General features: G+C 38.5%; 2 protein-coding genes across 8 annotated transcripts; both read right to left on the bottom strand.

The window, feature by feature from the left end:
- Positions 1–338: 338 nt before the first annotated feature.
- LOC131302098 (auxin-responsive protein IAA32-like) lies at positions 339–3,152 on the bottom strand. 3 transcript variants are annotated; one of them, XM_058328720.1, is made up of 4 exons: positions 2,109–2,392; positions 1,292–1,528; positions 1,096–1,204; positions 339–602 (listed from the first exon to the last, which is right to left on the bottom strand). In XM_058328720.1, the coding sequence occupies exons 1-4, from the start codon at positions 2,251–2,253 to the stop codon at positions 518–520; spliced, it is 576 nt and encodes a 191-aa protein (XP_058184703.1). In that variant the 5' UTR covers positions 2,254–2,392; the 3' UTR covers positions 339–517. The 3 variants fall into 3 exon arrangements, with proteins under 3 accessions (XP_058184703.1, XP_058184702.1, XP_058184700.1); XM_058328719.1 differs by lacking the exon at positions 339–602 and adding an exon at positions 2,400–3,152 and having other exon boundaries at positions 653–1,204; positions 2,109–2,255; XM_058328717.1 differs by lacking the exon at positions 339–602 and having other exon boundaries at positions 653–1,204; positions 2,109–3,152.
- Positions 3,153–3,471: 319 nt separating this feature from the next.
- On the bottom strand, positions 3,472–11,688 carry LOC131302097 (uncharacterized). Of its 5 annotated transcripts, none has more exons than XM_058328712.1 (10): positions 11,282–11,688; positions 9,374–9,451; positions 7,531–8,213; positions 7,225–7,340; positions 5,748–5,848; positions 5,446–5,620; positions 4,730–4,900; positions 4,528–4,628; positions 4,282–4,415; positions 3,472–4,191 (listed from the first exon to the last, which is right to left on the bottom strand). In XM_058328712.1, the coding sequence occupies exons 1-9, from the start codon at positions 11,582–11,584 to the stop codon at positions 4,362–4,364; spliced, it is 1,782 nt and encodes a 593-aa protein (XP_058184695.1). In that variant the 5' UTR covers positions 11,585–11,688; the 3' UTR covers positions 3,472–4,191; positions 4,282–4,361. The 5 variants fall into 5 exon arrangements, with proteins under 5 accessions (XP_058184695.1, XP_058184698.1, XP_058184696.1 ...); XM_058328715.1 differs by having other exon boundaries at positions 7,225–7,327; positions 7,536–8,213; positions 11,282–11,673; XM_058328713.1 differs by having other exon boundaries at positions 3,472–4,152; positions 4,283–4,415; positions 11,282–11,646.
- Positions 11,689–12,026: the final 338 nt, after the last annotated feature.

The raw sequence follows: 12,026 nt of genomic DNA, 5'->3' as shown, positions 1-12,026 counted from the left end.
GAGCACATGCTGGGAGTGGGACTCCACAAATAAATGGGTCATAAAGTATTCCATTTCTTTGCCCATAGGTTTTAATTTGCAATCATTCTGTCTGTTACATGATTTTTGATCGCCCTCTTGGTTAGTTGCTTGTTGATTCAGCCTTGTAAGTGAATATAAGTCATTCAATGTATATTGAACCTAAGTGATGTGGTATGAACTTAGTGAATACTTCCCAACGAATTGAATGTAAGCCCTCGTAGGGAGAACCTTTGTCAATTGAACTCCTACCAGGTACTTTACTTGCCCGCCAGTCATGCTCATTGCACACAGGTCCGGAGTCAAATGTTGTACAAAATAGATTACCCTTTTTGCTTGCAAAAGATGTGACAGTATTTAATTGCGCCTCTAACTCATGAAATTGTCACAAAGCCTTCATTTTCCAACTTAATTAATGGAATTGCTGCACTTAAAAGGGCTGGGACAATATTAGAGAGAGAGAGAGAGAGAGAGAGAGAGAGAGAGAGAGAGAGAGAGATTAATGAGAGGCTGATGAAAAGGGAACAAGAATTCCTTCATTCTTCCGCACAATCCTCAGTCGCTTCACACGATCTGCAAATTCCCTGTTCAAGGTCGTCGAAACACAGATATTAAAATATAAAAAAACATCAAATTTGATAATAATCAAAGTCATTAATTATGTGATAATGAATTAATGATCATCACACGATTGCTCATTAAAGAAAGTTTTACTACTAAAAACTCTCAAAGAACATACAGAAAGGTATATAGATTGTGGGCTCATCCACAATGAATGGCAGAGGTGGTATCTTTTGGACATTTTGCTAAACAAAAATTTTGATAACTCAGACTTCTATTGTCTCGACTAATGCTGGGGAACCAATCTTACTTTTCACTTGCGGGGGTCTCAACAAAATTCAGAACAAAGCTTTGTACAAACCGACCCCACGAGAGTTGACAGCACCAAAGAGATTTCGAATCTAAAACTTCAGGAGTGACCAAACCTTTATTTCCCAGACCTTAACTACTACCATGCCAACCCAACAACAACAAAAGTTAGAAGCAAACAAGGAATTATGGGGAAGAAACTTATACTTCCATGGGCAATCGCCAACAGTCCTCCAATTCTCATCCATGTCCTTGTAAAACAGGTAAAACTCTGACCCAGCCTGGAACAACCTTAACCCAGCTGGGGACTGTCTGCCTGTGCAAAATAGTGAACCTTAAATCATGTCAATCACTTCAAAAAGAAAAGTAAAGATGTCAAACCCAAGAAAACTGAGATTCCTACCAAACATGTCCTCAAGCTGAGTGGCAAGGGTTGAGTAACCCATATGCTCAAGTAGGCATATTTTCCTACCAACAATTATCCCTTCCATGTTGACCTTAATATAAGCCCATCGCTGTTTGCTTTGTACTCCCTCCGATTCTTCATCAAAATCTTGCCTCATCTTTGGAGGATATCCCATCTTCGCAATTTTACGCTCAGGGTTCAACTCGTGCCAATCTATCAGGTCCCCGTAATCATCTGGACTTTCAAGAAAAAGATTGAAAATTGACGATCCAAATAAAAAAATAAATTTTTTTTTGAAAAGTATTGTTTGATACAATGATCATCACTTCTCCATCATTAGGCTAGCAAAAACTGGCTCTAGTAAATGTGTTCACAGATTTTCGAGGCTATGTTCTCTAATATGCTTTCCATTAATCTAGTAAATGTTTTTGAAATCTTCTTTCTTTTGACAGTTCTCTCTTTGGAAACATAACAAACTTCTTCCTAGTTTGTGCCGCGGAGGCTCTCCAAGCTCGCCCTTAGTTTTCGGGCAACGGTATGCAAACAAAACATCATACATAAATTCAAACAATGATGTAGCATACTTGGATATTTCGCTTCAAAACAAAACGTTCATTTTCTTCGTTTGGTTTGAAAAATGTCGCGTCACATCATTCTGTGAAGTATAAAAGCTCTCAAACAATAGAATTTTTCATATTTTGCTTATCACATCTCGCAATCATTTCAAGAACATATTCAAGATATACAAACAGTATTTTCGCAGAAGATTGAAGATCCATCATTACGGCCAATAGTAAGGCAATAATGGATATACCTTGTCCAGATGGATGATAAGCTTCAGGCTGCAAGGCTCTGAGACTAAGTCCCAAGTCAATTATATTATCATCCTCCTTGGCTTGATAGTAGACTGGGTGAAGATTTGTATGGTTTAGAAGGTACCCTGATGTGTTTGAATCCATGGCTGCACAAAATTATTCCTGGGCTTTTGAGGGCACTTCAATGAGCATTATATAGAGACTGATATTTATGTGCATATATAGAGAGAGAAAGATCTCAACATGATACATGAGATGCAAGGGAAATGGAAGACAAGGAGACCCTTTACCTTTTCCCCATTATCAATCATTGAGGAATTGTCTTTGTGTTTCTGCCACTTTATAACATGCTACAACACTTGGAAGTGACAAAAGAACAGAAGAACAAAGGATGGCCGCTGTTATCTTTGAAAAAGTAGGTCTGGATTTTGCTTCCCAACATTGCTACAATGATCAACCTTTTGGAAGGGGTCCCCCCCTTCCCAGACTCGAACCCGAGTACATCAACGGGATAGCACTTAAGTGCTCAGCTTAGGCCACGGTGCTATAGCCCCATTGTTTGTAAGTTTAGTGTTCGCGTACAATTACACTTCTCAACTCTCTCTTTTTCCTGTATTCATATCCCTTGATCATTTGTTAGGAAACTGCAAATATCTAAAACGTAGTTGAGTAATGCATTGTTGTTCTTCATCAAGTAAATTTCAGTATTACTCAGAAAGAAAGAAAGAAAGGTATCAGTTTCCTGCACATCTGAAGGGTTTTCAAATTATTTTGTAGGAAATCTAATTCACAGGAGGATCTAACCACTGTTCTGGTATACAATGAGTGACTGGTTGAAAAAAAGAATGACTCAATGCATGGTTTGAATTTCCTATATACTACCATCTAACTAGGGTCCACCAGGTTTATACATACAGGGCATTGCACTATCTAGTTGATCACTTCAGAGGATGGGCAAATTTGAAATGGTCTGGGAGCTGTTGCCAGACAAGAATCAGTACATAACCCATACTGACAGACAAATACAATTAAAACATCTTTTTTTTATATTTTTGTTCAATACTGCTCGACTGTTTTGCGTTAATTCACATGAATCTTTTAAGCTATAGAGAAGATCAAGGGAACAAAAATCGGTCGATCGAAAAGAAATACTAACACAGACTGCAAAACAAAGAAATTAAGCCAAATCTAGCTCAGTGCAATTAAGTATCACGCCACTTCATTTGAACCAATGGTGTGTCCGGATTGTGTCAGTGAAATATGTGTACTCAAAATTAAGGATGAGACCACTCTCTCCATCTACCAACCATGGGCAATGGCACACTAATTCCACATTAAGAATCGATGTCTCATTTCGAGCAATGATTAGAAAGATAATTTACACAAGTACCATCAGAAGTTAAGCAATAAAAAACAAAGTACTTGGTCCTTGGAAATCAATACATGGACCCCTGTCCTTTGTGTCAATAAAAGAATGCCAAGAGCTGCACATCTAAGACACTGTAATCAACCATAAATGGTAGAATCATAGTTCATCTGTCTGATCCTTGTTTTGATCTTTTGCATGTGTAACACTGTGACATACATGTGAATGCATACAGAGGATGTTTTGTCCTTACAAGGTGAAACTAATGAGAGTCTCTGTAACCTGTACCTTCAATGCTTTGCACTGGGGACTTGTCTTGGCCAACTAATTCAAGAATTAGCCATCAAGAAAATGACGAGGCAAAATTCTTCACATGAAATATTATTGCCTGATTGACCTTGATCCGTTGCCAAATTCACGAGTAACTGTGCCTGTATTCTCTTGATTCTATTCCGCATATGCCAATCTTCCTTTCCTCCGAATATTCCCCACCCGTAAAAAAAAAAAGAGGATAAAAAAAGAAAAAGAAAAACAGATATACAAAAAGAAATCGTTAAATGGATACACACAAAAGATGATGTGAATAAAAACAAAGCCGAGCCACACGGAACAAGGTTCCCGTCAGGTTTTTGGGGCCTTAATTTCCATAGGGGAACCTTCATCCAGCAAAGCTTCCCAGCATAGACAAGTGATGGAAATATAACACATTTGACAACCTGGCATCAAAGAGTAGGACTCAGTGTTGCCAAGATTCAATGGTCATTACTGAGAGAGAGAGAGAGAGAGAGAGAGAGAGAGAGAGGTACCCTCTTTCCAGCTTCAGATGGGGAATGCAGCCCTAGTGAACTTTGGTAGAACATATCTCATGGGCTCCATAATTATGATCTTAGTCATACTGACTCAGAAATAATACTATACAGGGATATACTTGCTCCACAGCCTGCAGATTGATTAAAAAGGGATTGAAGCCATCATTATAAAAGAAGCACTGCAAACATACAGTCAAAGAGGATATTTTCCAGATGAGAAAAGAGTACAAGAATTGTGCGTACCAATCGTCCTCCCACCAAGTCATAATGAGCATAATGGGGACCTTCGGGTTCTCCAAATACTTTATAGGTGACCAAATGCTCAGGGACTAGCCTTGCAGTTTCTGTGGAAAAAATTGCGAGCCAGAAACATTGAACAAAAGAAAACATATAAACTCCAATCGAGCTATGTTTGTGCAAGTATTCCCACTACTAGGAAGTTTACCGTAGACAGCTTCTGGTGGGCAAATCAGGTCCCGATCTGCAGCAATGGCTAAGACAGGAACTTCGCTTTTATGTAGATATTCCTTGAAGAAAAATGTACCAGTTCTATTACTGAGCCCACCCTCTCTAAAAGCTGTTGTCAGCTGTAAGATTAATTTAGCAGGAACAGTACCTGCCATTTGAGATCAAACCCCATTAGAATGCTGGTGGAATCAACAATAGCGCATGCTGTTAACTATATCTTAAAACCTTTCTGTAGAAAACCATGTATAAGGGTTGAAAAGTTTGGCTTCTGCTCAATTAAGAGATGCTCAAGTGAATAAGGCTTGAATCCAATGTCAAGACCCATCCGTGAATTACATGATTAAGAATACCACCAGCATCAAAATGATATCTTAAATGCACAAATATGCTGCAATGAATTCAGGTGATCCCCATCAAGTAACAATTCGTATAGCACTGTACCAACTAATTGCTAGTCTGCAGTCAATTTTTGTGCAAGTCCTACTCATAGATGTTAGACATTCATGTTCATGCCAAAGGCGTACACCATGCTATTACTCGTTCATGACATTTTAATGTTGCATGTGATACTTACAAAAGTTGTTCAGAACAAGTTTCCTTTCCTTAACAACTGTGATTCCATTCAACAATAGCACAAGAATAAGACAATGAGTTTGAAATCCATACTGAAGCAGCATGACATGTTATACTCACAAAAGTTATTCAGAACAAGCTTCCTTAGCAACTCCGGATGCATCATGTCCTCTGCTGATATCAGATGATTAAGCCAAGACAAGACATAAGGGGGGCGAGATGAAAGAGGATAAGCTGCTGCAAGTAATGCCCCAAAAGGAACAACCGGAACATTGAGAGCCTGAGCAGGATCAGCCTACATGAAAAGTGGTCTACCATTTAGTTTTCTAGAAAACCGACTCGTTCCACCTAGGAGTCAGAAGGAGATGGTTAACAAAGCAGAACACATAGAGCGATTTACCAGTGGATTTTCATAAACTTACAAGCGGTAGGAGCACTTTGAGTGATGAGTTTGAAGAGGTATAGTCAAGTGATGATGCCAATGTAACCACAGCTGCCAATCCCGGGTCTCTTCCTTCAAAAGCTTTAAAGATGAAAAATGTCATTATACCAACCACATGAATTAATCTTGAGTGCAACATGATGGATGACATAATGAAGACATCCCAACCTGAATGCCTAGAGTATCGGGAGAGACAACAAACACTAAATATTTTCTTTGAACTAGCGCAATGGTTATCTATGAATAAAAGGCATTACTGATGTGATTGTGATAATATCATTACAAAAACAAGGTGGTCCAAGCAAAGCTTTTGTTCTGGAAACTGCTCATTACCGGCAGTTTTACATTAATAAACCCTACCAGAAGTTTGATTCAAATTCCCTTTTCCTGACGTAAGATTCCAAATACAGAGAGGGTACATGTTACAAATAGTAGGACGGATGCGGAACAACTTATCTACTTCAGAATCTAACTACAACCCCGAGTTTTCGTTTTCTTTCATCCTGCTGGCTTGGATTACTACTAAGGGCGACTCAGGCTTTAGATCAACTTCGCGTGTGGGAGGGTCAATTTCACAAATTGATGTCCTAACTATAGATATAACAATAACACCTGGTCCTGACAGTCATTTCAAAGCCCTAGGAACACGGAAAGGCAGTAGCAAGTTTTCTAAATTGTATGCCCTGAAGTGATACTCTACTAAGATTTTAATTCATGCAGTCGTCCATGCATAGCTGAGATATCAACCTACATAATTGGGAGTGGAAATAGCTTTATCAAATCAAGAAATCATGAATTATTACAAGACATCATTTTGGAACTACTTCAATAGGTCATCTTTCATCTCACTTTGCTATGAGCAACTGATAAGCATCCTATTCTGTCAACTTCTGATAGTCCAAGCGTTGAATGCAGCTAAAATTTGTTTTCTCAAGTGGCTAATGGACTAATGATGCCACAGCTGGCAGCAGCAGACAAAGGCACTGCGTTGCTTTTGAGAATCTCTTTAAAAAAGGCCTATGTATTGGTTTTACAGATATATTTTAACAATGAGTTCCTGACATCAAAATGTGAGAAAACATCAGGAGTGTCATTTGGACCCATGTTGCAGAACTCCCCATTCTCCGCTTGGACTGACAAGGCTTATGAAGGGCCGCCAGCCTTTATTTTAGTCTTACAGAACCGACTATATTTGTTCAACCACTCAACAGACATGACATCAGAGAGGTAATGGGCAAGAACTACCAAATATTACTGTGTTATTTTTCTTGGACCACTTATAATAAATATTGGTAGCTTTAATATGATGTCAGCTATATGGAAACAAATGCTTGCCAAATATTGTCGGACTGTCAGATAACGTAAAACAAGGAAAGTTTGTATCTATTTCTTGTGAAGTATAAAACACACAAGACATAGCGTGTGATTGGAGATAAGAGTAAATGATGATGTCCTACCGCATCGTGACAGCATAGCATACAGCAAGATACCTCCCATGGAATGTCCAACTGCAAACAATTTACCATCCTTCGGTTTGCACTGGCCCCTTATATATTCCATCTGCAATGTAAAACTGAAGAACATTAACTCATTATGCCTATATGTTGCACAATTGGCTTATATACCACAGAAGATATGAAGTAAAAAAATATGAACAAACCCAAGAAGGAAAAAAAAATATAGTCAAATGGGGAAAAATAGCATTGAGTTAATGCCATAAAATTTATTTCATGTTAATGCCCTTCCAGCATGAGAAAAGTCACCTCACCGCCACAGGAATGTCCTCTTCCAGGTAGTGATCAAAGTCCCAGTCATATTTAACGATCAAGTCAAGTTGCTTCTGGAAATCTTCTATTGTTGTGAAAAGACGCTCTTGCAAATTGTACAGCTGAGGTGAAACCGAACGTTGACTCTCTTCAACAATATTCACAAGCTTTTGACTCAGCTCCCTGATTTGGCTAGTCACAGCAGAATTTTGCCTTGCTTCTAACAAACTCGAAAGTTTTCCTCTTATCTCATCAAAGCGTTCAGATAGAAAAGAGTCCTCTAAGAGTCGTGATATTTGATCAAAAAAATTTGCAGACACAATTTGTGATTGTCTTTCATTGAGAAAGCCAGAAAGTCGTTCTGACAAACGTATAAAGGTTTCCGTCAACTTTGTCACTAGTTTTGATTCATCCCAAACTGTTGCCATCCCCGCTGGGTTGCCTTTGGCAACAGAGTTATAAGATTCTGACAATGTACTGAAGATATTGGTTGACTGCTGTTCCGCAGGAAGAACTCTATCAGTTGCAGCTTCAGCAGTAGCTTCCATATGTTCAGATATTGTATGGGCATTCTGCTCAATTTGTTTCAAATCTGATCCCTGCATGCTCAAACCAGCACCTCTAACTTCAAGAATCCAAGTGTCAAATCCTTGACCACACATGTAACGGGCAAATGAAGACTGCAAACATTTAAGTCGAAAGTAAGACCATGATTAAGTACCCATAAGCCGGCATCATGAGAAGCTACAAAAGAAAATTCGGATGGGATAATTTATGAACTCTTATCACCAAGGGGGTCTGAGAAAAGAATTGGCCTTATGCCATTCAGAGCACGAGGACCATAAGACTTTCAACAGTAGCTTACTTTTACTTGATAAATGTAATGTCAATCTCCCCTTCATTCTCTGCACAGACAATTTATCCAGGAGCAAAATTGGGCATTGTGTGCCCTTAGGTTGATCAATATGAAAGCAATAGACCAGACAGCATTGATTCTCCTGCTCTACCAGGTCACCCATATTGGAAAGAAACTTTGATAAGAAGAGATCCTAGCTCGTCATACGCAATTCCATTTGGGGCAACTTTAGTTAAAGCATATAGTATACAAACAAGTCGAAATTATGAACTCCTCAAAAGCAACATAGAGTCAGGCATATTGAATATATGAGCAGCTGCAGCCCTAAAATCCATGCATATAATAAAAGCAATGGGTTATTGTTGTTGAACTTATGCACAAGTAGTGCTCAATGCTCATTAGCTGCAATTTTGGTACTAATTTTACGAGGTAGAGTAGTCGTAAATAAGTGTAAGCAAAGGCGTGACTGTTATAATTGACACTAATGAATGCATGTGCTCCATATTGATAGAAAAAAGTTTGACCACAAATACATTGGGTAAATCTGACGAAAATCAAATTTTAAACTATACATAAATTATATACGAGTTGTGTAAAGGCAAAAAAACATCGGCCAAAAGAGCATAGTTGAATACAACACTCCACTATTCTATAACCAGCTCCAAAATAATTACTATAATCTTACTTGCTAGGCAGTAGACATTTTGCTACTGATTTGGTGTGCAATATTTGTGAATTTTGAAACAAGTTATTGATAGAGTCGTAGCGGCAGTTATGCATATCCTGGAAAACATAACAAATAATTTTCCAAGGTCCTAAGCCTCTTCAATTTTCACCAAAGTAGCACAGTTCCGCTATACAAACATATACACACACGCACAAGCACCCCCCACGGATCCTATAAGGGATCCCTTATTTTAATAAAATTAGATTTTAATAAAATTAGAGAAAAGAGGGAGGGGGGGAGGGGGGGAGAACACTAACCTCTGGAGAGAGGTCGTATCCAATGGCATTGGTTGCCACCCCTGACAATAGCAATAGAGGGTGATTCCTCGGAGGAGCCTGTACGTGGATAAGAACATTCCGACGACAAAATTAGAGCTACTCTCACATATCTTTCCCAAAAATTCGCATCCCAAGGACAATTTGAGAATGGTATGCAATAAACAAGGTTTTTTCAATCCACACAACCTATAAAAACATACAAAAATAATAATACAAGAAGTAGAACACGTGATACAAGTGTTCCTTAGCAACACTTACATTAACAGTATAATACAACAAGATGCCTCGTAAAAGAGTAACACAAACATATAGAGATTCTTAACATTCTCCAATAAAGATTACATTGCTCAATATCGAGCTAGCTCTTAGTTATGAGATTACGGTAAAATACAAGACGCCACATAGTAAAGTAACACTAGAAAAAATGTAACGATCTATACAATAAAGATTACATCACTCCATATCAAGCTCGGTCTTTATGGGATAACAGTAAAATACAAGACAGCCCCATAATAGAGCAACACATAAACATGTGCAGACATAATAACAAGCGGCACGCCGGCACCCATGCAGGGGCAACTCTAGGATTATAGTTATGCAGTAACAAAAGTGTACAGAAATTCTTCTCTAATGCAAAACTCTATATGTAAAATAAAGTTTTGTATTTGGTTAAGAATATTAGGCCTGATTTCTTTTGTTTTGTTGAGCTATACTATTTACATGCTCATATATTCAAGTAGATTTTCCTTTAATTTGGCCCTGAATGATTGATCCATACAATACAGAAGATGAGAAGAAAAATCAAATTATATGTGTCAAAAAGAACACCAATTTGTACTGCATTTTTTTAAACCAGGCATTCGCTTGAACCCGTCAATACCTAGTAAAGCCTCCCCTGACCAAGTGTGATACACATGATGTGCGATGCATGAGATTTAGAAGGAATATTAAAGTGAAACACTAATAATAAATCAGGCGGGGTGGATTTTTGTTGAATTCTTTTTGACATAAAGAACTTGGCACATTGGCTACACTTGGATAGTATAGTATAATAAATCAGGCGGGGTGGATTTTTGTTGAATTCTTTTTGACATAAGGAACTTGGCACATTGGCTACACTTGGATAGTATAGTATACATAGAGTGGCTCAATATCAATCTGTCTTTGCCGATAAAAAAAAAAAAAGGACGGAGACAGAATTTCGACATTAGGTCAACCAACATCATTTTTTTTTCCGGTCACATATGAAAACTCAAAAGTGATATCAATTTCTGCCAATGCCTATTAGAAAAACATTATCAAAATAGTTATTGTAGTCTGTAGATACTTTTGATCAACTAATATAAGTACAAAAACATAGTCATGTGTGATTACAAATGCGTATAATTTGGCTCATACACATCCATTCCAAATGGTAAAATATTGAACCTAACATTAAATACTTCTATAGATGTCTTCAATCTCCAGAAGAAGATATGATTTTTCAAACAAAACATCATGGATGGGCGGGTATACTAGAAAAAGTTTGCGGGCGAATGAATATAATTTTGATGTTTTGAGATTCTGAGAATGTTAAGACTTTATCCTAGGTAGTTCATCTAAACCACCCAAACTTTGTTAATGTATTCTAGATGCTACCTCATCTATGGCCAATTGGTTTTATGTTGAAACCCTCCAAAAAATCTAACAGAGAAAAAACTACTCTTCGTTCTAAGAAAGATTAAAACTTGAGTAGGGGCGGTTCCCCGGCTCACCCGCCCCTCGGTCCGCACTTGTGTCTTAAGATTATAGTAAAATTACAAGACGCCTCGTAATCGACTAGTCTTACACAAGCATGTGTGTACAAATGACACAAGAAAACGAAGTCAGAGAAGGAGCTGACCTAACCTGAGGGGGAGGAGTGTAGCGCCAGAGGGCGAGCCTCCAATCGGAATTAGGTACAGATACGTAATGAAGCTCGTCGGCCGTGCACACGGGCGGCTTATGCGAAACCTTCTCTACGGCGGGGCCCTCAGTCTCCGTATCGTTGGTGGAAAAAGCTCTTACCTTGGCCCCCGCCGCCACTGCCAACCTCGGCGGTGGACGGAAGGCGGCGACGCGGCGGGAGACGAAGCGGTGATTGGGTTTGAGGCAGCCGAGAGTGGAAGCAATCTGAAGCGCGGAGCGTATATCCGATTGAATCATTACCATTTTTGGGAAGTAAATTCGATAGAGAGAGAGAGAGAGAGAGAGAGAGAGAGAGAAGATTACAGAAAGAAATCAGAGTGGGGGAATCTGAAGCGTTGGAAGAGGACGAAAGGAAAGGGGCGGAAAAAGCACGTTTTCTTTAGTCAATCGCCACGTCATTTCGTTTAATACTCCAAATGGATAAAATGATCAACAATGCTACTCACATAATAATTTAAACACAATTTACATAACATTTCACATTCATATGGGCTCCATACATAATAGTGTGTGTGGAGCCCACGTTTGATATTGTGTTTGAATTGTTGTGTGAGTATTATTTTTGAATTGATATTTACACAATAATTCAAACACAACACCAAACACAATCTCTTACATACATATAGGCTTTGCATATACTACTATGTGTATGTAAACCCTACATGTATGTGAGAGGTTGTGTAAG

The sequence above is a fragment of the Rhododendron vialii genome, chromosome 9a (genome assembly GCF_030253575.1).
Source record: "Rhododendron vialii isolate Sample 1 chromosome 9a, ASM3025357v1".
Classification (NCBI taxonomy): Eukaryota; Viridiplantae; Streptophyta; class Magnoliopsida; order Ericales; family Ericaceae; genus Rhododendron; species Rhododendron vialii.
Note: the sequence above shows the minus strand (reverse complement) of the source record. Positions and strands in the feature narration are given on the sequence as shown.